Source organism: Rhizopus delemar, genomic scaffold, assembly GCF_000149305.1.
Source record: "Rhizopus delemar RA 99-880 supercont3.7 genomic scaffold, whole genome shotgun sequence".
NCBI lineage: Eukaryota > Fungi > Mucoromycota > Mucoromycetes > Mucorales > Rhizopodaceae > Rhizopus > Rhizopus delemar.
Window position 1 is genome coordinate 1,109,583 of NW_027137833.1, and position 22,989 is coordinate 1,132,571.

Here is a 22,989-nt window from a genome sequence, read left to right on the forward strand (position 1 = left end):
TAATCATCTCCAGTAGCAGGAAGTGGTCCAGCAAGATCTATAGCAATATGATCAAACGGCCTATGAGCTACAACATTGGTCAATGGATGATAACCTCTCTTATTTATGTTGTGCTTCTGACATTCACTGCATGAACTAACAATGTTTTTTGCTTCATCATATACAGTAGTGGACAAAACTGGTGCACAAAAATGAAAATCAGTATTGCATCTCCGCCATATGCCTGCGACTTTTGTGGCATATACCATCTGAAAGGCAGTCTAAAATATACATTATGATATGTAAACGGGAACTGTGTCGGGCATCCCTCAGGCATAAGGTCATTTTTAGTGATTTTTTGAATATTTCAATTTTCGCCAAAAATATAGTACTTGTCTAACCTTCCTTCAATTTTCCTCATATCTCTCTCGTCTGCTTTCAGATTTCACAGTATATTAGTGAGCTTTAGTAGCTCTTGAAAAATACATAAACCCATGCTTATTTTGTATTTCCCATTGAATTCCCCCTTTTGTTTTTACCCTATTCACTATGACAAAGTACTTGCCTTATATGCTTAAGAAAATAAGCAACTGGAAAAGCGAAGCTCTGAGATTTCGAATACACTTAGTTCGTACGGCAGCAGATCTTTTTAGGGCAGCAAGAATCTCCAAATGGACAATTAACAGGATAAGAAAGGAAGAAAAGAACATCAAGGCTTTGTGACTGTGGGTAGTCGACCGGTCCGTAGTCAGCATAATAACTAATGCAATCATCCGCCTAAACTTTCGACAAGGATCTTTACACACAGCTTCTGATGCTCAGCTCTTTTTGAGATCCTTTGGATACAGTATTAGCAAACTGTCAGTCAGAAGGCACTGTAGGAAGCTAGATTTTGAGTCTGGAACTAAGGAATCGAAGATTTTCATTAGCTGTATAAGCCAGAAAAAGCGATGAAAGTGATATCACGACAAACCATCGTATACTATAGAAGGCTGGAAGCCCATCGTATTTAGCAATGAAAAAAACATGAAGGTTATGAGTGCAGATAGTATACACTAATATTGAAAGCAAGTCGAGCAACCTTAGCGATCTTTTTACGGTGATCAAACAATGAAGAATGTTGGTTGCTCTGTTACATTTTAAGGCTGTATTAGATATTGAGGACCAGGATATTTGTGTCAAGTATACGATGCTGTAATAAAGTCATAGATATACACATGTATTTCGCCTACTACATACCACAAAAGCCAAGGGTGTAGTGGTCTAAAATATCGTAATCTCTCGTTTCAGCATGACAATGACACAAAGCACAAGTTAAGGCAAGCCACAAGCTCAATATTTGATAGCAGCGCTTCTGTGCTAAAGGGTTAGTTACCACTAATCCCGGCTTAAGCCTTCTTAAGCATGTCCGGTGGCAATTGAAGGCAAAGCTATGACGATACGGCACTAGACCAAAAAGGGTAGATTATCTTTGGAAAAGAGCAGTTAAAGGATTGGGCTCTTTTACTGAAAGTGATATACACGTATACTACTAGCATATGCCAAGAAGAATATTCGATAATATCAAGAGGTGAGATGATTATACAAAGTCTTAGATTTTAGACACTTTTGCGGTTTTTAGAAAATATAAAATTTTATAAATAAAAAGCATGTTCCTCGCTCAGTTTTAACAATGTCATGCTAAGAATACACATAAATTACAATGGCTAGTATATCTTTCTTCTAATATAGTTTCATGACTATCGCAATTATCGTGAGCAAGTAATAGTGGTTAAAAGCTGAAAAAAAGTTTTGTGCACCAGTTTTGTCCACTACTGTACCTAAACTAATCCCAGTTGACTTCACTCCGGCCTCCAATGTGATACTGTTTTCCGTTGACGAAAAAATGGAGTTGTTGATTGTATTAGAAGAAGATTGTTGACTTGAAGGTTTGAGATAATATCTTTCCAAAGTATTGGACGTAAAACTCCAGTTGGCATGTTTTTTGACTGATTGGATACTGTTCCCTAATTCAACTGCTTTTGTGGATGAGGCAGCTCTGATGGAATGTGCTTGAAATAGTGTTATATCAATACCGGTTTTTCCCATTTCTTCCTTGATCCAGTTTACTACCGTCGTTGGTTTTACAGAGGTACTTTGCTTGTCTTTTTGATCAAGATACGTGAGGAAGAGAGTGTGATCTTTTGACAAATTTTGCCTTAAATTTGTGGTACTGGTAGCAACTCTGATCAAGGTGTGGACGGGGCAAAGTTCTTTATCTTCAAATCCGCCTAGAATAGTTGATTATATTTGGGTTTCTTTTGGTTCTCTGGAGTGTAGAGTAACGCTATAGTAAATTCCTTCCTCTTTAATCTGGATGTCTTGGTATTGAAGTCGACCGATATCTGATCTTGGACACCACATGGTTGCCATGCACAACAGGAGAATTGTTTTGATTTGTAGCTGTTTTAGTGAAAGCTGGTCAGACTGTGTGTTAAGGATACATAAGATTATAGTCACTTTATTTTAGTAAAAGGAATCTCATATGATCCTAAATAATATGTTGACATAACTTTGGAATCATTTATAACATTATTCCCAACACAGATCAATAAAAGACCTTGATTAGATTTTTATATTAAGCTTTATTCATATTAACTTCACACAGTCAAATAATATGACATGGTTGTAATATAGTTTATTGATGATATGAGCATGTTGAATAAGGAATGACAATTACTTACCGGATCATCATTAAGTCATGTAAACATTTATCCTAACTGAGATATTATTATTAGCCATAATCTCCAATCACGGAACTAGAGGATTTTATATTCATTCGTACCGTCTCCTAAATAGTCCTACATCCAGAGTTATCTGAAACCATCCCAATAGCATAATTGACAATACAAGCTAGGAACAGGCTAAACTAATAATTAGAAATAGTAATCATCTATTCTGTCGAATTGATCATAAATCTGTCCTAATTCTTTATCCGTATCATGTCTCACTTTTTACATGTAGAATTATTTTTTTATAATATATTCAATCTTAGTTATCTTAACTTAATAAAGAGATACCAAGTTCTAACAGTATTTCTTTATCTTTGTTGTTATACTACTTTTACCTAAAACCCCCCTATCCTAAACACCTTCTTTTGAAAACTTTTCCTCAATTTCAGGTATTGGGTTAAGTTCGATATAGCGTCCAGTAGTACGACTACCGAGAGCTTTAAGCCCATAAAAAAAGTCATGACTGTAATTCCTTATCAGGATTTCGTCGAAATGTTGCTCATCTGTGAGATGAGGAATCTTGGAAATGTCAAGAAAATACCCACGAGGGGCAAGTGAATGTCTCCAAATTCTAGTTTGAATCATGATGGTTTCAGATTTTGCATCTATAGTAACTGCGGCTGCTAGATTCAATAGAGAATGGCGAGTAGTTGGTCGACGTGTCAAAGGGATGTCCCGTTTGGCTGCATCAGCATAACTTCGCTTGGGTGATGGATGTGGGTTGTTGCTTGTATTAGACTTCGCCCTGGAGTGTAACGTATTGTTATCGGGAAGAGGCATGTACAAAAATTTTATAAACTGATGCTAATAATCAACTGTTGAGATGAAAGTGAAACTTGGCTGTTCAGGGCAGTTGGTAATTATTAGGATCTGAAAAGTGTGAAAATTTCCTTTTTAAATTTTTTAGTATTATTATTTTCTTTCTATATTAGTAACATACTAATTCAGGAAATGTTATTGTTATTATCACAACAGTTAAATCTTATCCTGTATAAAAGACAATTATCTTCTTGTACTGTTTCTTTTTCTCTTGGGTTTATTTCTTATAAAATAATTACAGGAGAATTAGAAAAAGTACGTATATTTACTATTCATATATTATTCATTATTATTAACCCCAATAAAGCTGTTGTTTTTATTAGTAAACCCAAAACATATAAAAAGAATATAAATTTAGTAGTCCCGTCCGAATGCTAAGTATTCAGATCTATTCTTATTCAAACTCATTTGTAAAGATTTAGTCCAGAATAATAAGACCGTATCTTATTGACATGTCAAAACATGACAATATATTACAATACATATGTGCAAAACTTGGGATTAAAAACTTTAATAGATTATGATTTATACGAATTTGCAGGCTTTTTTTATTTTTGTGTCCGGTTTTTGCAACTCACTATACTTGACTATGTGAAGTTAATATGCTTAAAGCTTATTGTAATAATCTAATCAAAATATTTTATTGATCTGTGTTGGGAATAATGTTATAAATGACACCAAGTTATATCAAGATTTTATTCAGGGCCATACCTGGTTCCTTTTACTAAAATAAAGTAACGATAATCTTATGTACCCTTAACAATACTTTTCGCTTTTTCAAGCATATAATCTCTGGTTTAATTAGACTCGATAAAATAATCTGATTCAAATACTTGAAACAGAATAATGAGTAGATTTGGTTGGGAATAAGTGACCACAAGATCTAGTGTTATGAGAACAAGAGGATCAAAGCTGGAAGAATTTTCGTGAATAGCGAAATAAGAGTTATAATAAAACCTTTTGACGTCAAAGGACCTGATTTACTTGTGATTTGGAGTAAAAATCAAGATTTTTAACGTCAAGCTAAATGATATGCTTTATTTACACAAAAAAAGAATAAATAATGAACTGAAAAGTGAATCATGTAAAAGGAAAGGGGTTAAATAAGAGAAATTGAGGTGCTTAGCTTATCGCTTGTTCGTTTTTAAAGCTTTTGTAGGATATAGCGAGTTCAATTATCTTTGTTCATTGTATACCCTTGCTTGTTATAATCAATTGCGTAACAGGGGCGCAGCTGTTAGATTCGATATCAAGTTAAATTTAATATTAATAATTTCTTTACCTGCAAAGCGTGACGAGTTTAATTTCACTTGATTTTGATAGATAATATCTGGTAATCATTTATATCAAGCAGGTTTACAAACTTTTTTTTTATTGTTATTCATTTTTGCAAGCAATGGATGTATATCGTTGTACTTTGTCTTAAATAGGAATGCAGAACATTCAAACGTCACTTAGATGACCATACTGAACAAAGATCATTGAATAAGTGTAACAACAACAGCAATACTAATAATAATAATAATAATAAATCATTATATAAATAACTCGTATGTATTATTTTAAACTACAATTTTGAAACTATACGTATTATCTTTTTTTGTTTGATATGTAGCTTTAAAGTTATAAAATATCGTCTAGACTAAGTAATAACAAGCAAACATGATTTTTCATTTCCTTTGTCTTTCTCTACAATTTAGCTTCTTCAAATTCAGGCGAAGTTATTTGAAAAAATTTGTGTATTTCCTCAACTAAGCCATCGACTTCCTTTATAGTATTGTGTCCGTGAAGGCAGATACGCACCCTTTCTTGTCCTTTTGGTACAGTTGGAGAACAAATTGGCTTGACGATAAATCTCTTACTGTTTAAATAACTAGATAATGCTCTAACAGGTGCATTGCCGCTGAGTACAATACCTTGAATTGGACTCGAAGAAGGTAGCAATGTACCAACTGGTAATCTAACAGTTTCTCTGAATCGTTTTGTGATATTGTGAAGATGCTCCTGAATCTATCCAAAGTCGTTAGAAAACCCATGATTTTTTTTTCCATTAAAACTTTACTGATATAGTTTGACCATTTTCCAACATATCATATGCACACTTAATAGATACTAAGCAGTTGAATGGCATAAATGTAGAATAAATAAGTGGCCTAGCATAATTAATCAAATATTCTCGCAAGACATATGACCCAAGAACAGCAGCTAAAAAATAAGTAACTAATAAGATTGCAATATTCATTGTCATAACCAACCTCCAGTACTAGCTAATGCTTTTCCAAATGTATGAAGTCGAGCAAATACTTCGTCCTCTAAACCAAGCTCGCATACAATACCACGTCCAAGCTCCCCATAGACGCCTGTGCTATGTGCCTATGTGCATGAAAAATATATTTTTTATGTCTTCATTTTCCATTTATGCGTTTTCTCTATTACCTCGTCGACAATGATATACCCGTTTTCTTTATTAGGCCAGTATTTCCTTAATACACTTACAATTTCGGTTAAAGGAGCAATATCACCATCCATAGAATAAACAGTTTCTACTGCAATAAATATATTTTTTTCGGGATATTGTTTCGCAACTTCTGATAATACTCTTTCAAAATCCTCGACATTTGAATGAAGAAAAGGTATCTTTTTCGCTGCTCTTGAAACGCGCATTCCTTCGTGTACGCTCGCGTGAATGAGTTCGTCATACAAAATTATGTCCCCATGTTGGGGTAATGTACTGAACAAACTGGCATTGGCATCAAATCCCGAATTAAATATGAGTGCGCTTTCACTCTTATGAAATCCGGCAATTCTTTTCTCTAAATCTTCAGTGAATACAGAATTACCATCTAATAAACGCGATCCTGTAGATCCTAAAATGGTAGGTAACAAGGATAATTCACACAAATATTTTTCACGGAATATTGAACTGTGGGAAAGCCCCAAAAAATCGTTGGACGAAAAGTCGACAGCATCAATAGGATTCACTACAAGTTTGCGCAGTTTGGATATGTGGCGTCTCTTTTCTAGGGTAGCTTTGAGTTGATCTTGAAGCACCATTTTTACTGAAATGTCAAAAAAGGAAGAAAAAGGGACCTTTGGTTTTGGTACTCTATTGGTCCAACTGGAACCTCGTCCAAAATTTTCAGGTATTACTTTAAGAGCCGCATTTGTAATCCTTTCATAGATTAGATGAAAGTTTGACTACAAATTTATAATTATATAGCATTCAACAGTTTTTATTATTTCAAACAAGAAGAAACTGAAAGATCAAAACCATCTTCCCGATCTTATATTTATGTGCTACAATAATAAAATACGATTTTACGCCTATCGTTTCTTTTGTTTTTTTTTTTTTTTTTTTTTTTTTTTTTTTTTTTTGAAAAAAATCTGATAAACAATTTGCAGTTGAAAGGAACTTTTGTATTTTTATATACAAATATTTAATGATTAATGTATTAGGCTATCCTTATAAAATACTGTTATCATTTAAATAGTATTACTGTTTAATTGTACTTTAATTCTTAGTGTCAGTTTGTAATTACGGATAAATGGAATTTTATTTTACAATGAAAACAAACAATTATAAGCCAATTTCTGTTTACAACACTCACATGTTATGAGGAAGATTTTAGGTTATTTTCTTCCTTCAAAAGATGAAACAACGAAGATCCGGTTGTTGCATCTTTCACATAAAGATAAGCTTATTGTTTATTTTGGCCTTATGTTGGAATTGATAGGAAAATAGAATAAAGAAATAGGATTGAACATTGCTTTCGAATTAATGTGTTGAATTTATATTTGGATAGATAGGCCAATAAGAATATCTAAAAACGATACGTTTCTTTATTATTTACACCCAGTTGCCCCTTTTCTCCTTTTTTTTGGTTGCTGCATTATTTGTTTATTATAAAACAAACTGTTTCATCATTTTTTGCTACAAATAAGAAATATTATCCAAATAAGGCTCTATTCTCTCTGTTTATCCTCATAATTTATAAAAAGAGGAATAATAACAGGTCTTTATCTTTTGTTTGCTTTTGCTTTTTTTGTTTTTTCATTAATGAACTCTCATACTTCACCTGTTTTAACTTTCAAATCAAGCCCTGAACCGCTTCTTTCTCATATGGTTCATCATGTCTACCATCTGGTTCGATGCTCAAATGAAGTGACATACTATCAACATGCCCTGTTACCCTCATTACCTAGATTTATAAAAACAATTTATAAAAAATGCCGTCTAAGTCCTGCTGTACTTGTAGTAGGCCTAATATACTTGGAGAGATTAAAAAATAATTTGCCAAGTGAAGCAAATGGAGGTAAGCTATTAGATGATGAAAAGAGACTTAAAAAAGACTAAATTCAATTGCTTCACTAGAGTACGATACACCTTATAAACTGTTTTTGGCTGCAATAATTATCGCAACAAAGTATATTGAAGATCACAATGCTCATGCGTTATCTATTTACAAGATAGTTAGTCCAATCTATGCCTCAAAAGAACTTAATGAAATGGAAAGAAGTTTTCTTAGTGTTTTAAAGGTAATGTTTTGAGAGGTACAAAGGTCGTGTAACAAGAGTCTAAAACAAAACGAAAATGTAGTTTGATTTGTATGTGGATTCAAATGAAGTGGATGAATTTGTTAAAAAACATCAAGAAAAATTTCAGCTTTATTTGTATAATGTAAATAATTAAATTGTAAATATTAGAATAACAAGCATCCAATATTATTTTTATAATAAAACTTTCATAATTATTTATTTGAATTTTTTTTTTTTGAATTAAGTTATACTTGAAATAAATAAGGATTTATTATAAAACAAGTGAGAGAAATATATAAAAATTGCACTTACACTTTTTTCAAAACAAAGGACACTCTATATATATCAGAGAAGAAAAATAGTAGATACTTTAATATCGTCTCGCTTTTTGTTGACGTGATTTCTAATGCAAATCTAAATAAAAACATTATAAAATAATATACAGTGAAAACAGTGCCATAGGACGGTTTTTGAAATTGAGTGACGGGGAATACAATATTAATAGACGATTGTTAAATTGTTAAAAGGCATTTTTTTTTTTCCCTCAAAGGGCGGTTTCTATACTTTCAAGGGTATTTGAATAGGTTCATTTCTTTTATACTTTTCAAAATCATCTATCAAGTGCTAAAAAAATGCGCTAAGATGGTTAGGAGGAACGAATTTGCAAGGCTTCGCTATCCTTGTGATTAAATCACTGGTATCGTCGAACATACTTCCATTTGACCTTGTTTTTGACTACGGGCCAAGAATTTTCAATTGCGTTGAGTTCAGGGGAGTAGGGAGAAAGGTAAGTGCATCTATATTTTCTCTGTGTGATCATTTCACTTATCTCGTTGGCTGTATGAATGGGTGCTTTATCCACTATAAAATAAAATCCTTTCATTTCTTCGAACAAATCCATTTCATTCAAGGTTTTATAAATAAATTGCAAATAATGTCCAGTAACAGTTCCTTTTGAAGCATGCTTGCTTAATTAGTGGGAGCCTTTCTTTTAAGGTCTACATAATCAATTTCTATTCTTTTGAATGTCTGAGGGTTCCTGGATTCCAATGTCATGACAAATTTAACATTAATTGCTCCTAGGATAGGATATGGCGCTGCTCTGGTAGAGGGAGTAGTAACTATAGCTGGTGTGCCCTTCTCTGATAGGCCTCCAAATGGTCTCATGTTGATGCCAAAGCCTGATTCGTCTATAGAACCACAATTGTTTAGAAATTTCACGCCCGTTTTACTCATTTCTTCAATCCATGCTTTTCGATTCACGAGTTTTAGTTGATTATTTCTCGCTTCAAAACAACGGGTTGTTCTTTTGAAAGAGAGCTTGCACTCATCTTTCAAGAGAACTTGAACACTGGAAGTTTTTAAAGAGAAATTTTTAAATTTCTTAGTAAGAGGCGTAATAGTATCACCCATTCGCGCTTGAGGATACTTGTCGTAAAAGCTGATCAAGAGGGCTTTATGCTCCTCTTAAAGTTGACTTGTCTTCCTGTTCACTATGTTCGTTTGTTTTTCAAGCATGTTCCCATCTTTATCCTCTTTGAGCCTCTTTGCCCACTTTTGTGCTATCCGTTCATCAATTCCATCGGTTAGTCTTTCAGATCTTGCTGCGTTGTATAGCTCTACTCGGTTATTATACCCAAAAAGAAGCTTCTGCTCACTATTGCAGTATTTATATGATGCTTTCTACTTCTTTACTATTCTTACATTATTAGTCACACCTTACGTTCCAGTGTCTAAGCCTTTAGTAAGAGGCTCTTGTTCTGGTCCCTGATATTCGCAGTAACGTCTGATGTTAAGGTTTCCAGATTGTTTGGATTAATAACCTCTTCCACATTCATGGCATCATTTCCACTTCAATCATATTTCTTTCCTTTTCTGTCCTCATAAAAAGAAATCATACTCACCTTGTTCTTTTGTCAAGTTGTAGAGATGAAGAATTGAAAAAAAAAAAATGCAGCTTTGAGCTTTTATTTGCGATTAAAGGCATGTTATTTATGTAAGTTTCATAGATAATACTGTCAAATAGCTGTAATTAGCTCATTTATGAACATGTATTATACCATAAAGACACTGGTACTCAGGGTTCATGTAGAATAATAAATGCTTATAAGGAGAAGAAGATGGATTTTTGTAATTAACCTAGCCAAAAATAATCATTTGTTTTAGCATTCAAGCTATCAGGAAATAAATGCTATGTTTATTATGTAAATTTGCCTCAATCATCAAAAATTCGTTACTGAAAAGAATCATATATTCCTTTGTTTTAATCGTAATACCTCCCTTTTTATCTCCGCAATGCATTAGCTTCCCTTTCCCTTCCCCTTCCCCTTGTATCTTTTAAGTTGGTTGTTATCTCGATAACAAATCTCTTATAAAATGAAAATTGTAACTTGTTACTACTTGCATCCTCTCTGATTTGTAATATGTGTTTGCAAAGTGACAAACAATAAGAAACTACGCCTGTTTGTTTGTTTGTTTTTTTTTTTTTTTTTTTTTTTTTTTTTTTTTTTTACTAATCGCCCAATATCATTCTATAGCTTACAAGTAGCCTCAAATGTTACTTGGAAACTCTCATATTAATTAGATTTATATGACGTAAAGCAGTTCTCCATAAAACACAAGTTTGTAACAGTTTTTAGAATGATTAATTCTAAGTCAACTTATTTTTTATATTGTCATTTTATTTATCGTACATTTTCTTATTTAAAAATAATAATGCATTTTCTTGGGTTTGGTAATGAAAGGAAATAATTTTTAGGATGTTCATTTTCTTAATTTTCTTTATTTTTTTTAAAAAAAAGGGAAAATTTTTTAAAAAGATCTGCATCCCTTTAAATCCTCAATCGGAAAAAAAAGTATGGTACTTTTCTTCTCTCCTGCAGGTAAAAGTGATCGAAATGTAAGGCAGATTTTGTCTTTTTTTTTTTTATCAGGATAGTTTCCGTGTGGTTGAAATAGTAAAATAAAAATATAGATGGGAATTGCATCTTAAGCCCATTATACGCTGATTTTCCATGTGAAAAATATAGCCAGCATACGTTTTTTGTTATCCAACAGTACACTATTTCCAGAAATTAAAGTTGCATTTTGTAAAGTTTTATAATACAATTTATATATAATTGCGACAAGTCATGGCGACCTCAATTTCTGGAAATAGTGTATGGATCATTTATAATGAATAATTACCATGGAGAAAATCGTTTTAGAGAAAATGGACAAAATAACCAAGAAAATTATGAGAACATACACTCCTTGCAGCCATTTGACACCTCCTTTTGTCGCACCCCACAAAATCCATAGCATCGCATGATAATAGTCTCCCTGAGGACATTATCGAATTAATAAATAATACAGAATGTCAAATCTAAACCAGCCCAATTCTATTTCCTTTCTTCGTCTTTCTATCTCTCTTTACTATGGCTAAAATCCTAATTATACGGGATAGTAATGTTGATAAATCTCATACAACAAATTCAGTGAATGGATCCAGCCCTACTGATTTGCTCAATAATAATGAAAGTACTGGCGAGGAAATCAGTAACAACGATAATAAAAATGGCAGAAATAACAAAGATAGTCAACTTAATAGCAGCAATAGTGATCAATCATATAACAATGGTAATGTGCATGGTAGTAGTAACAGCAGCTCAATGCAAATCGGGAATGATCACAATAATAACAGTAACAGCAAAAGCAGCAGTAACAATGATAATAGTATTGCTCCTGATAGTAACAGTAACTGGTTACAAACTAATGGTGGATACAATGATAGTTATACTAGCATACCTCCAGCCCGTTTACCGCCAACATTTATTGATCAAAATAATAATGACCACCAAATGCCTGTAAAAATAATCGTTATTATTGTTGCAACTATATGTAGCGTCTGTTTGATTGCCGCTGCTGGCATGTTCTACTTTGCAAAAAAAAGAAAATCAAAGAAGAAAGAAAAAATGTCAAAAGCTTTTCTTAAGTGTTCTGCAGAGAAAACTGCTGGAACAATGTCAAGAGTAGCTCCTTTGCAAAAGAAAGTCCAACCATCTCCAGATCCTAATTTGTGACCTATTTCTGAAGCTAGATATATCAACCACCTTATTACATGTGCATTTATGCTTTTCGTTTATTTTTTTTAATATTATTACTGTGAAATGCAGATTTATTTGTATGCACTTGAATATATTTTTCTAAATCTGTTATTATGTAATTACAAGTGTCAGTTTATTTAGATAAAAGCAAAAAAAAAAAAAAAAAAAAAAAAAAAAAACATCTTTTAAAGCATCATACTGCTCTCTCCATATTTTATTTGATATGATTTTTAATGACATAGTTATTGTTAACATATCCTTTCAAATTTATAAACAGCATGTCATTAAGGCGCTTTATGCTCTTCATAACCCTCAATATCTTTTCTTTTGTGGATTTTGCGAATAAACAAATATCACTAAGTAACGAACCATACAGATGTCTTTTCTTCTTAAAAGCTGGACTGTATACTGCATAACGTTTAAGAATATTTTTGTTGTAACGCTTAAGCCAAAAGCGACACTAGCAGACTATATTCTTGTGTTTGAGGGATAGATACTTGCTTGATTTCTGGTGAATAGGAACGACGATGTAAGGGTCTTCTTCTTCAATCATCTCTCTTAGAGCTGAGGCTCCTTCCATTTTTTAATGATGGCATTGGATAAAGTTTTTGAGAAGTTGTCAATCTAGTATTGGTATTCTTTTTGTGGCTTTTTGAATGATAAAATATTATGAAATAGTACGTCTTGAGAATATGATGATTCTATGATGCTTACCGTAATGATTTTTTTTATTGGGACATCTATTACTAATTGGCCTTCCAGTGATAGGCTCAGCATTGTAATGTAAGTTGTAAGAGGGTTCGCTTGGAGTTTTTGTTAGAAGCCCTTCCGTGAAGACTTTGTATGAAATATTGAACTATTCTTCAACAACGTTAGGGTCATTTAAAGCTCACTTTCTATACTATTTTCACGAATATACGATTTGGTTAGGATAAGGTATATATATTTAGATATATTATCTTAGATCTTCTATTTATTATAATTTCGAATAAATAAAAGGTGACTTAAAAGGCTAGTATCACATCGCTCGTTTTTATTTCGTCAACATTATTATTTGCTTTAATTTTTATAATGTGTGTTGAAAAAAAATATTTACGGTACGGCGAGATATTTTTTTACATGATTCAGCTGTTATTGTGTGTGAATCTTCGAACAAGTGTGAAGACAAATGCATCTATGTCCTCTTTTCTCATCGTGCTTTGAGCACCATTAGATGTATGGATAGGTACATTATCTATAGTAAGATAAAAGCATTTATGCTGTAAAGCTTGTACTTTAGCTTCATCACCTTAGCTATAAAGCTTATAATAACCAGTTACAGCACCATTTCGCGCAGTATTCTTAGTTCTAGTTATCTTTCTCTTGTAAGCTATATTAACATTCTTTTTGGTTTTTGAGGATCCTAGCCTATGCTTACAACTCTTAATGCAGAGACGTACCCAGAGATTGCATGTGCTCTGCTTTCTTTGTAGGCACAATAACTACAGTCAAATTTTCCCGAAGTGAACAGCCTACAATGGCCATTCGACATTACACTGTCCTTAATTTAAAATATCGTCTAACGCTGGGTTACCAGGATAAATCACACACGCAGAAGCTTTATATTATAATAAACATGGAAATACACAACATGAAATTATGTTGGTTTACATTTAAAATAGATACGTAGCAAGCCAAGGACACATCGATCCACAGCTGATCAAAGAGCATGTATATCTCGCATATTCAGGCGCGTTTAGGCTTATGCTTGATCAGAAGAAAGTATATCAGATACATCGTTCTTTTCTATGTAAAATTCTTAATCATTTTGTATTTTCCGCAGATTGTCCAGGGTTTATCTAGTGCGTCTTATAAGATAATGAAAGCAATTGAGTAAAAAGTATATAAAGATTACAAGAGATATAGGATACTGTTTCGAGTGAGTTGGAACAAACCAATAATAAGAAGAAAAAAGAAGAAGGTACTGTTATTTAATGTCGCCCTCTTCTCCAACAATAGGATGCAATTGATAATTGGATGCTATTAAGAATAGCTGTTGTCACAAAAAGCTAGTTGTTAAAGGTAGAAAATTAATGAGATTTCTATATCAGGTTAAGGATGATGATTAGAACGGAGGCATATTTAATTTTTACTTTTTGACAGCAAAGGAAAATATGATAAAGGTTTTCTATGTTCGGCTGTTGCCCATAAGAATTCCTAAGCGGATTACCCCTTTATTTTCACTCAGAGAAAAAAGTTTTCAAACACCGAATAATAGGACAGAAAAGCCGCAAATGACTAGGAAATGCCCTGTCATTTTTTTTGTTGTTGTTCATGTTTCGCTGTTTAGCTAGGTCCAGTAAAAGACTACCGTTAACCAACAGAAATCTTTATCACTTCAAAAACGCATTTAAACTTAATTTTATTCCAGCTACTGTGCCCATGACGATCGATTTGGCTACTCACATGTCCACCTCCGAGTTCTCAACGTCTTCCCCCGATTTACGAAACCAGCCAGTATCAAAAATAGAAAACTATGATCCCACAACATACAAAACTCTTGCTTTTTATAAATTTCATAAATTTACAAAGCCTGAGCTGGAAGAGTTTCGAGAAAGGCTTTTGATTGATTTGGGTGAACTCGGTATTGTGGGAAGAATATACATCTCAACAGAAGGCATCAATGCTCAAGTCTCCTGTCCAGAAGAATGCTTACCAAAACTTCAAGAATACGTAGAAAATAATATAAAACCTTTAGTTGGAGGAGATTTGATGGATATGAACATGGGTACAGAACATGGAAAACGATCTTTTCGTGCTTTGCACGTTCGCATTCGTAAACAAGTACAAGTTTTATTTGATTATTGTAAACGAAGAATTTAACTCATGTTTCCTTATAGCTCATTGTAGATGGTCTAGATTCCTCTACTTATGATCTCAGTAACGTGCCCTCTCATTTGACACCAGCTGAATGGCATGAACAGTTAAGCACATACGAACAAAAGCATGGAAAGAAGCCTATTTTGATTGACATGCGTAATCATTATGAGAGCAATATTGGATTCTTTGAGGGAGCTATTTGTCCTGATGCTGATACCTATAAAGACTGTATCACAGCCATGAACAAAATATGTGAAGAAGTACCCCGAGACCAGGAAATTTTCATGTATTGTACAGGTGGTATTCGGTGCACAAAGGCTGGCGCCATTCTTCAATCAGCCTCAGGCTTCGAAAAAGTAAGCTTGGTAGATGGTGGGATCACTGCCTATGGTCGTTGGATCGCTGAGCAAAAGGATAAAAAATCTCTTTTTCGGGGAAAAAACTTTACATTTGATGCTCGTATGGGTGAAAAGATTACAGATGAACTACTCGGTAAATGTCAGTTATGTGGACAACCCTGCAATAGATATCAAAACTGTTCTCATGCTTCGTGCAACATTCTTATGCTCTGTTGTCCTAGTTGCTCTGCACAATTTTTGAATACATGCGCACGTCTAAATTGTTACGATACAGTGAGCAAGTTTACACATACAACTACAGAACACTTTAAGCCAGATGGGCCTGTTTTGGTAGAAGGTGTTCGAGCCTTTGTAAAGCAAGGAGAAAAAAATATGGATAAATCTTCAAATCGAGTGGTCATTGGTAAACAAGGTGTTAGATGCGATCATGAGCACAATCGTCGTACACGTGCTGTTGAAGTATTAGGTGAACCTGGAGAGATTTTGAAAGAATGGGCAAAAGCTGGCAGAGATCTTCCACCGAAACCTGATACAGCAGTTGAGAATAGCATTTAGGAATCCTATGTTTTAGAGTAGAATATAATAAAAAGTTACATCTTTAGTCTATGGAAAATGTTGATAATAGAAATCGAAAAAAGGCTTTAACCGTAAACCAGTACCCAAGCAGCTACCAAGAGTATAGTTGTGTTGGATTATGTTTAAAAGATATTCAATGGGTTTTGTTTGGAAGCTTCGGATGGTTTTCGCATGCATAATAGAAGCAAGATATAAAAAACAATGATAGTTTTTTTATTATAAATGGTATTGTTTTGTTTATTATCTAATTGGTCTTAATTACATGTAATTTTGATATACGGGCATTAATGCAAATACAAAGAATACGATCCAAGAAATAACCAACCAGAAAGAAAAAAAGGAAAAATAAGTAATTTTTTTTTCTTTTCTTAGCTGGAGTCCAACCATCTTTAAATCTGCTTCATTTTTTTCATAGCCATGGATACATTCGTCAAGCCTCTTTTCACGCTCAACCTTGCCTATTTGCAGCCAGCTATGGAGTACCACTCGGTCAAGTATAAAAAATGCACAGGCAATGATGATTGATAAACCTGCCAGAACTAGGTATAGTATCATCACGCCATTGTACTCACTTTGAAGATCTGTTATATTGTCGTTTGGATTACCATCGTGATATGTTAAATCTTGAACATAGCCTACCAAAACAGAAACTATGGTTGTCCCAATATTATTTGCACATTTATGGAGCCCCATGCCCGTGCCTGACAGTTCATGTGGTAATAGTAAAGATGTGGAGCTTAAGAGTGAAACAGGACCAAGTGCTAAAGCAAGTGAAAAGACAATCATGCCGATAGCTGGAGTCACCCATGTATAACTTAGCAATATCATTGCCACTAATAGCACAATCGAAGCTATAAACACTACATATGATGATAATCAATTTTACTATTGTTGTATTGATCAAACAAAAAGTAGCTAGCTTACGTATTGTAAGGCGTTGACCATATTTATGTACAACAATACCCATTATTGGGGCAAGTACAACCGGAACTACTTGGGTCAAGCTACTTTGATACTGCAGAAGCAAATCAGTTTTGTTTTTTGTTAATGCAAGGAATCATGCTTGCTTACCCCGGCCATAATACTAGTTGTTTTGTAACGAAATTCTACGTATTCTCTATACAAATTTATATATATGTTGAGTGGATAAGCCTTTTGAAATTCAAATAAAAAAACGAATTATTACGTTGCGACATCGTCAAAACTACTAAGGACACTAGACATGACCAACTGAACCAAGGGCACCATCCAAAATATGCCTGGTATATAAAACAATGTAGAATAAGACCATTGAAATGGTTTTTTGTATTCTCTTCTTTTTTGCTTATGCACCAATTCTTTTCCGGTCATTGTCACCCATCCTTTCTGCCACATGACTATCCAATAAACAAAGTTGATCAGTACACCTAACGCACAAAGCATAGTGGCTACATAAATCGGTGTTACATGCGACCCACTAGCGTTGGTGATAGGGTATGCAACCATTTTGGCTGCCCACTTTGTCAGTCGAGCAACACATAACAGAATGCCTACAATAATGGCTACTTCTTTATCCCGAAACCAGCGAGAAACAATGCCTTCCTGCATAGTGACAATCATACCTCCACCAAGACCATAAATGACCTGGCCTGTTACCATGCATGCGTAACTATTAACGTTAGCACCAATAGAGACAAGTATACTGCCAAATAGGATAGTTAAGCTAACGATCGATGTTGATCTTATTGGACCCAGACGATGAACGTCGTCCACTAAAAAACCAGCCACCAGCGGCAAAACGGTATTTACAAGTGTGACAGAAGACATAAGAATGCCAAATTGAGTATTGTTGATTTGCATAGACTATTTGATAGATGTATAAGACTACAAATTACACATTAAAAATAAGCGACACTTGCATGCTTTAATGTTGTTTTTAGTGTTCCAAGTGTTGCTTCAATGTAGTGACAGCCAACTTGAAGAATTGGTTTACTGTAAGTAATTTTCTCTAAAAGTTTCTACTTCTTTTGTCTACCTGGTAGTGAAAGTATACAGAGTAACACAAATGCCTTCATCTTCCAACTGGCTATTTCCATGGCTTCTGGCTCATTTGACTGCAATGAATGAGCAAGACATGAATCTGCTAAACTTTCGTTGGTTTCCGTTTTTGAAGCTTTTTCAATTGGCACAGACATTGTTAGCAAAAAAAAGAAAGAAAGAAACGATAGAAAATCAAGAAAATGTTTCAAAAACTATAAGATGCCAAGTTTAATAATTATATCTCATATATCCGACCCTTTTTTCCGTTAAACTACTTGGAGTGGAACGAAAAAAAAAATTGTTAGCTTTTTTTTTCTTAGCAAACTAATCAATTGAACTACTCAATCTCTTTATCATATAGCAATTGAATAATAGTTAAAACAAGATATTGATCTATTCTTTATGTTTACTAGAAAATGACATTTCTCTCGCTTTTAATATTTTTTGAGACTGTTAACAATTTCCAAAGCAGGTAAATGATTTCCATTTTGAGTTATGTTTCAGGAACAATTGGCAGTAATTCATTTTACTCGACTTTTAATGAAACTGTAAGGACATGCAACTTCTTTTCTTAATGCTACATAGTTAAACTTGTTGATGTACGAGTGATTATGCCTCAGTTTTAGACTATTCTTAATTTCGATAAATATTTAATGTAATTTTTTCAGCAATTAAGGAAACTCTACATGCATGCCAGATTATTAAATAAATAAACTCAAATCAGCTTGTAAGGACAATTGACAAAAACCGATAGAAATTTTATATGTCTTAAATTTTAATTACAAAGAATCATTGCAATCACCACCCAACAAAACCAAGAATGGTGATCGGAGCTTTGCGTATTCTATTTGCTGTCTCTTGATCTTCCGTTCAACAAATAATGAAAACTTGGTTTCGATTGTTTCACTTGCTATAAAGTGCGATGGGATCGATCATGGCAGTGGATTTATGTTGGCTAAAGATGCTTGCCTAATTTATACTACTTTATTGAGTGTATGTAATATAAGGTTTGCAGCAACTATTTTATTTAAGGCTAAAAGCTTGTGCGGTTCTATAGGTCGGACATTACAAGCGGTATGAATATTTCTGCATCAAGCAATAATTTGATTCCGTCTTTGTTATCCAACCTAATCGTTCATGTATTTTTATATATGAAGGATAGAATGAAATCAGTTAATTGAACCAATTCTTTTAACAATATAGCGTTTAATTATTAGCTTGCTGAAATTAAGATATCCATTAGCTTAAAAGATTCAAGCTGGAGAAACAACGATTGTTTAAGGCAGAGTGTATATTATCCTTTGCTTTGATTTTCAATGAAAATTCATTTGGAAACGTTTTTTATTGATACTCCAGGAGCCATTATATAGTGCCTTTAAAAGTATTGGACTTATTTATATACTTTGCCTCTATCCATTACGTATTTGGAAATTTTAACGACTCAGAAAAAGAATTAATTGGCGCAATGAGAAGAGAAATACAGTGAAAAGGAGAAACTTTATTCATAATTTCTTTGTTTTTATCTCAGAAATGAATCCAACTATTATTTTGTATTTACTTCAGTTACCGAGATTAATTTTAGCAAGCAATATTAAGAATCTGGTTATTTTTGGAGACTCAAATTCAGGCAAGGCAGTACATTTAAAAAGAAAGAAGAAGGCATAAACTCCTTTGATTAAATTAGATGTCGGCATTGATCAGCGCCTGTCGAATGGCCCTTTATGGAGTGAATACTTAGCAGGAGCGTGGAATGCTTCGCTTTACAGCTTCGCATATAGTGACTCAGTATGCGATAACAACATGTACTCTAATACCAACAAAACGTATGTACCAAGCTTTAAAGATCAAGTAGAAGCATATTACCAATCGGGATTGAATTTGAATCCATCAGAAACTGTTTATGGTATTTGGTTTGGTTTGCATGATGTCTCTGAAATGACCGAGGGAAAAGGTAAGCAGATAGTGTACAGAAAAAGAAAACAAACCATTCAGTTTAGATAAGCAAGAACTTGGCCTTGAGCAAATTGCAGAATGTGTTGGTCAAACACTGGTAAATAAAGAAAAAATATGGAGTTCAACACAAGTAAACCCACAATGATTAATTTAGAGATCAATCAACAAAGTTTTTCAAGCAAATAAGTTTCTTGTATTTAATATACCACCACTAGAATATATGCCGTATTATTACAACACGGAACAAGCAAGCAATAAAAGCCAAGCAGCAATCGAAATTAATCGTATGTTAGAAAGAGATGTATCAAATGTCAATAAGCATCATCATGCACTTGAAATGGACCTTGTTGATATTCATTCACTGATAAACGATATTGTTGTGGATCCATTTATATTTAATTATAAATATGCAACAACTTCAATAATAGCTGATTGTGTTAAATCTGGCGAGCCGTGCCCATCATCCGATGAATACATTTGGTGGGACGATACACACTTTTCTACAGGTAAGAACATTTGTGAAGACGAATTTTAAATGAACACACTGACTTATTGCTATTATAATTTTCAATAGCTTTCCATGCAACGATAGCAACAAGCATTGTAGAATCGGAATCATTCACACCCAACGCACAAATAACAAAGGAACCAAATGTTCATTCGGAAAGATTTATCATTGAGCCGTCAAAGGGAATTATTGATGAATTAGTAAGGGAACATGATATGGCAAAAAACAAAGTCAATACAGCATTCGATACATCATTGGAAGACGAGATCTATTCATCAAGTGCTTATACATATGAGCATTCAATCTTAATTATATTTATATTAGTCATTATTTTTGCATTTGTTTGGGTCAAAGCACACAAAAGAATGAGGACCTCACTAAATCATAATAATCAAGGGAATTAAAGATCCATATTATTGCCTAATTTAGTTGCGTCCTTTATTGCTCTTTATATTTAATTGTTCGCTTGAATAGGAAACAGAAAAGAGGATATGTAAAATATATAAATATATATGAGCCAAACATAATCAAAGTCGCTATAACTCACTTTTAAAAATAAACCGATCCTTTTAACATACTAACTAACTGGTAAAAAAAAAGGGGGTACGAATATTCTTTATCGTATGAAACAGAACATTTCCATTTTTTGTTACGCGATAAAGCAAAATGTAAAAAAAAAAAAAAAAAAATACTAAAGTGATATTGGCATCATATAGCTTTATATACATTTTCTACGATGCAAAGTTCATATCCTCTTAATCCCAATAGTTTACCAGAATACTTTAATTTGTCGCATCATGCGCATGCTTACATACAATTACACAGTTCCCAATCAGAAACCGTGCCTGCTTCGCTTCCACCTGCTTCTTTTAATCTCCCATACGATAATGATTTTTCATTCGACGATCTTTCTACAGGTTTTTGTAAAACACACTTAAATCCAGAGACGCCTATGGATGAAGAAAAAGACGTAAATAATGAATCACCTATTTCATTGGTTAAAATGCTTCGTCACTTTCCTGATTTGCCCTCTTTTATATCTCATTCTGAATTCCATACTTTTTCGCGTTTATGGTTTGATTTTCAGAAGCACATTATGCTAGCTAAAGAGCCAGAACATCGACCCAACGTTCAAACCTGGTTGCAGTCTTCTATTACTCAAATAAATTATACAATGATGTCTATCGCAAAGTCGCATTCCCGGGCAGGTGATGATTCAGAAAACGTCTCTCGTAATATGTTTTCTGCTTTTCGCCAGCTAAAAGATCATATGGATGTGGTGTACCAAGTATTTCAAATTATTGAAAATGGTCGTATTTGGTTTAATCAGAGCCCATTACAAGCAATCGCCCCTTTGGTAGATAGTGTAATGAAAAGTAAACAAGAATCAAGGGAAGTCAAATCTAATTTCAATTCATTTGTGCCTATTCAAGACAATCTAGCTGTTCTGGCTTCTCCTGATAAAGTTCTTTTTGGGGATCTAACAGATCATGATCTAAGTTCCTATTCTCTGTTAAGCTCTTCCCAAGTTGATGCTTCTCAAGTAGATAATGGAATTTGTATGGAGCTTGACCAAGAAGGTGACACTTGTTTTGTTCAGTGTGCTTCTCCAGCTGCTCACATTCATAATATCGATGAGCCGCTTAATCAGTTCTCCTTCACTGCACCATCACTGACACTTTCTCAGAATACTCCTGCCGGATCCTCTACTCTTTTACTACCTCTCTCTGAACAAAATGAATATCATCAATCCGCATCGTTTTTAGATACTACTCTTTGGGCCGAAGGTTGTTCTTTAACTAGTACACTCAGCACTACCCAATGTGTGCCTATCTCATCTAGCTCACAATTTCTCTCTTGTGATCCTAATAATGTAAAAACTTTTACAGATAGTAAGCCTCAGAATGAAGAGCATACCAGCGATATGGAAGAATTAGACAAAGATGATGAATGTATTAGTCCTATTGAAGACGAAGATGGAATTGTGTATGGTGAGATGTCTCAAAGTGATAGTCACTTAAATATTTCAAAAGATAAGGAATCAACTACAAGCAGTAAATCAGATGTTCGCATAAAAGGTCAAAGAAGCAGCTCAAGACGAACGGCTACTTCTTATGACGAAAGAACAACTCATTACCTCAAATCAATCTTTTATGATATCTACAGTGTTCGGGATAGGCTTACTAAAGAACAGCGTAAACAAATTCAAAAAGAGACAGGGCTGAAGCCACGTAATATAACATATTGGTTTTCGAATCACAAACGCAGATTTCAACATACACTTTCAGCATTCAAACAGACAGTAAAAGAAAGTAATGGAAAAGTCAAGACATATGAAGACTTTTTGAAATGGGAATGTGATCATAATTGACTAGAGAATCCATCAGAAAAGGAATAAATACATTTTACATCTCTATATCACTATATGTTCTTTTCATACTTTATTTCAAAATTTCACACATGTAGTTGTTTTATTTAGGCTTCTTTAAAATTAAGAGCAATTGTCGGTAAGTTACTTCATAAAA

At 33.6% G+C, this 22,989-nt stretch overlaps 10 protein-coding genes across 10 annotated transcripts; 6 read left to right on the forward strand and 4 right to left on the reverse strand.

Annotated features, from left to right (window-relative positions):
• Nucleotides 1–3,101: 3,101 nt before the first annotated feature.
• On the reverse strand, nucleotides 3,102–3,335 carry RO3G_09619 (uncharacterized protein; the record flags this gene model as incomplete). Its single annotated transcript, XM_067664204.1, has 1 exon — nucleotides 3,102–3,335. One exon carries the CDS (start codon nucleotides 3,333–3,335, stop codon nucleotides 3,102–3,104), a length of 234 nt encoding a protein of 77 aa, XP_067520305.1.
• Nucleotides 3,336–5,047: 1,712 nt separating this feature from the next.
• RO3G_09620 (uncharacterized protein) lies at nucleotides 5,048–6,098 on the reverse strand (the record flags this gene model as incomplete). The annotated part of the gene is made up of 5 exons (XM_067664205.1): nucleotides 5,048–5,078; nucleotides 5,263–5,579; nucleotides 5,632–5,774; nucleotides 5,825–5,942; nucleotides 6,066–6,098. The coding sequence occupies 5 exons, from the start codon at nucleotides 6,096–6,098 to the stop codon at nucleotides 5,048–5,050; spliced, it is 642 nt and encodes a 213-aa protein (XP_067520306.1).
• A 1,528-nt stretch (nucleotides 6,099–7,626) lies between these two features.
• On the forward strand, nucleotides 7,627–8,303 carry RO3G_09621 (cyclin domain-containing protein; the record flags this gene model as incomplete). The annotated part of the gene is made up of 3 exons (XM_067664206.1): nucleotides 7,627–7,882; nucleotides 7,942–8,105; nucleotides 8,274–8,303. The coding sequence occupies 3 exons, from the start codon at nucleotides 7,627–7,629 to the stop codon at nucleotides 8,301–8,303; spliced, it is 450 nt and encodes a 149-aa protein (XP_067520307.1).
• A 1,297-nt stretch (nucleotides 8,304–9,600) lies between these two features.
• Nucleotides 9,601–10,202, forward strand: RO3G_09622 (uncharacterized protein; the record flags this gene model as incomplete). The annotated part of the gene is made up of 3 exons (XM_067664207.1): nucleotides 9,601–9,849; nucleotides 10,089–10,101; nucleotides 10,132–10,202. The coding sequence occupies 3 exons, from the start codon at nucleotides 9,601–9,603 to the stop codon at nucleotides 10,200–10,202; spliced, it is 333 nt and encodes a 110-aa protein (XP_067520308.1).
• Nucleotides 10,203–11,521: 1,319 nt separating this feature from the next.
• Nucleotides 11,522–12,166, forward strand: RO3G_09623 (uncharacterized protein; the record flags this gene model as incomplete). The annotated part of the gene is made up of 1 exon (XM_067664208.1): nucleotides 11,522–12,166. One exon carries the CDS (start codon nucleotides 11,522–11,524, stop codon nucleotides 12,164–12,166), a length of 645 nt encoding a protein of 214 aa, XP_067520309.1.
• Nucleotides 12,167–13,314: 1,148 nt separating this feature from the next.
• On the reverse strand, nucleotides 13,315–13,714 carry RO3G_09624 (uncharacterized protein; the record flags this gene model as incomplete). The annotated part of the gene is made up of 2 exons (XM_067664209.1): nucleotides 13,315–13,424; nucleotides 13,630–13,714. 2 exons carry the CDS (start codon nucleotides 13,712–13,714, stop codon nucleotides 13,315–13,317), a joined length of 195 nt encoding a protein of 64 aa, XP_067520310.1.
• Nucleotides 13,715–14,611: 897 nt separating this feature from the next.
• RO3G_09625 (uncharacterized protein) lies at nucleotides 14,612–15,963 on the forward strand (the record flags this gene model as incomplete). The annotated part of the gene is made up of 3 exons (XM_067664210.1): nucleotides 14,612–15,013; nucleotides 15,070–15,541; nucleotides 15,710–15,963. 3 exons carry the CDS (start codon nucleotides 14,612–14,614, stop codon nucleotides 15,961–15,963), a joined length of 1,128 nt encoding a protein of 375 aa, XP_067520311.1.
• Nucleotides 15,964–16,693: 730 nt separating this feature from the next.
• Nucleotides 16,694–18,158, reverse strand: RO3G_09626 (uncharacterized protein; the record flags this gene model as incomplete). Its single annotated transcript, XM_067664211.1, has 5 exons — nucleotides 16,694–16,999; nucleotides 17,056–17,101; nucleotides 17,171–17,612; nucleotides 17,773–17,826; nucleotides 17,999–18,158. 5 exons carry the CDS (start codon nucleotides 18,156–18,158, stop codon nucleotides 16,694–16,696), a joined length of 1,008 nt encoding a protein of 335 aa, XP_067520312.1.
• A 1,645-nt stretch (nucleotides 18,159–19,803) lies between these two features.
• On the forward strand, nucleotides 19,804–20,101 carry RO3G_09627 (uncharacterized protein; the record flags this gene model as incomplete). Its single annotated transcript, XM_067664212.1, has 2 exons — nucleotides 19,804–19,954; nucleotides 20,001–20,101. 2 exons carry the CDS (start codon nucleotides 19,804–19,806, stop codon nucleotides 20,099–20,101), a joined length of 252 nt encoding a protein of 83 aa, XP_067520313.1.
• Nucleotides 20,102–21,467: 1,366 nt separating this feature from the next.
• RO3G_09628 (uncharacterized protein) lies at nucleotides 21,468–22,835 on the forward strand (the record flags this gene model as incomplete). The annotated part of the gene is made up of 1 exon (XM_067664213.1): nucleotides 21,468–22,835. One exon carries the CDS (start codon nucleotides 21,468–21,470, stop codon nucleotides 22,833–22,835), a length of 1,368 nt encoding a protein of 455 aa, XP_067520314.1.
• Nucleotides 22,836–22,989: the final 154 nt, after the last annotated feature.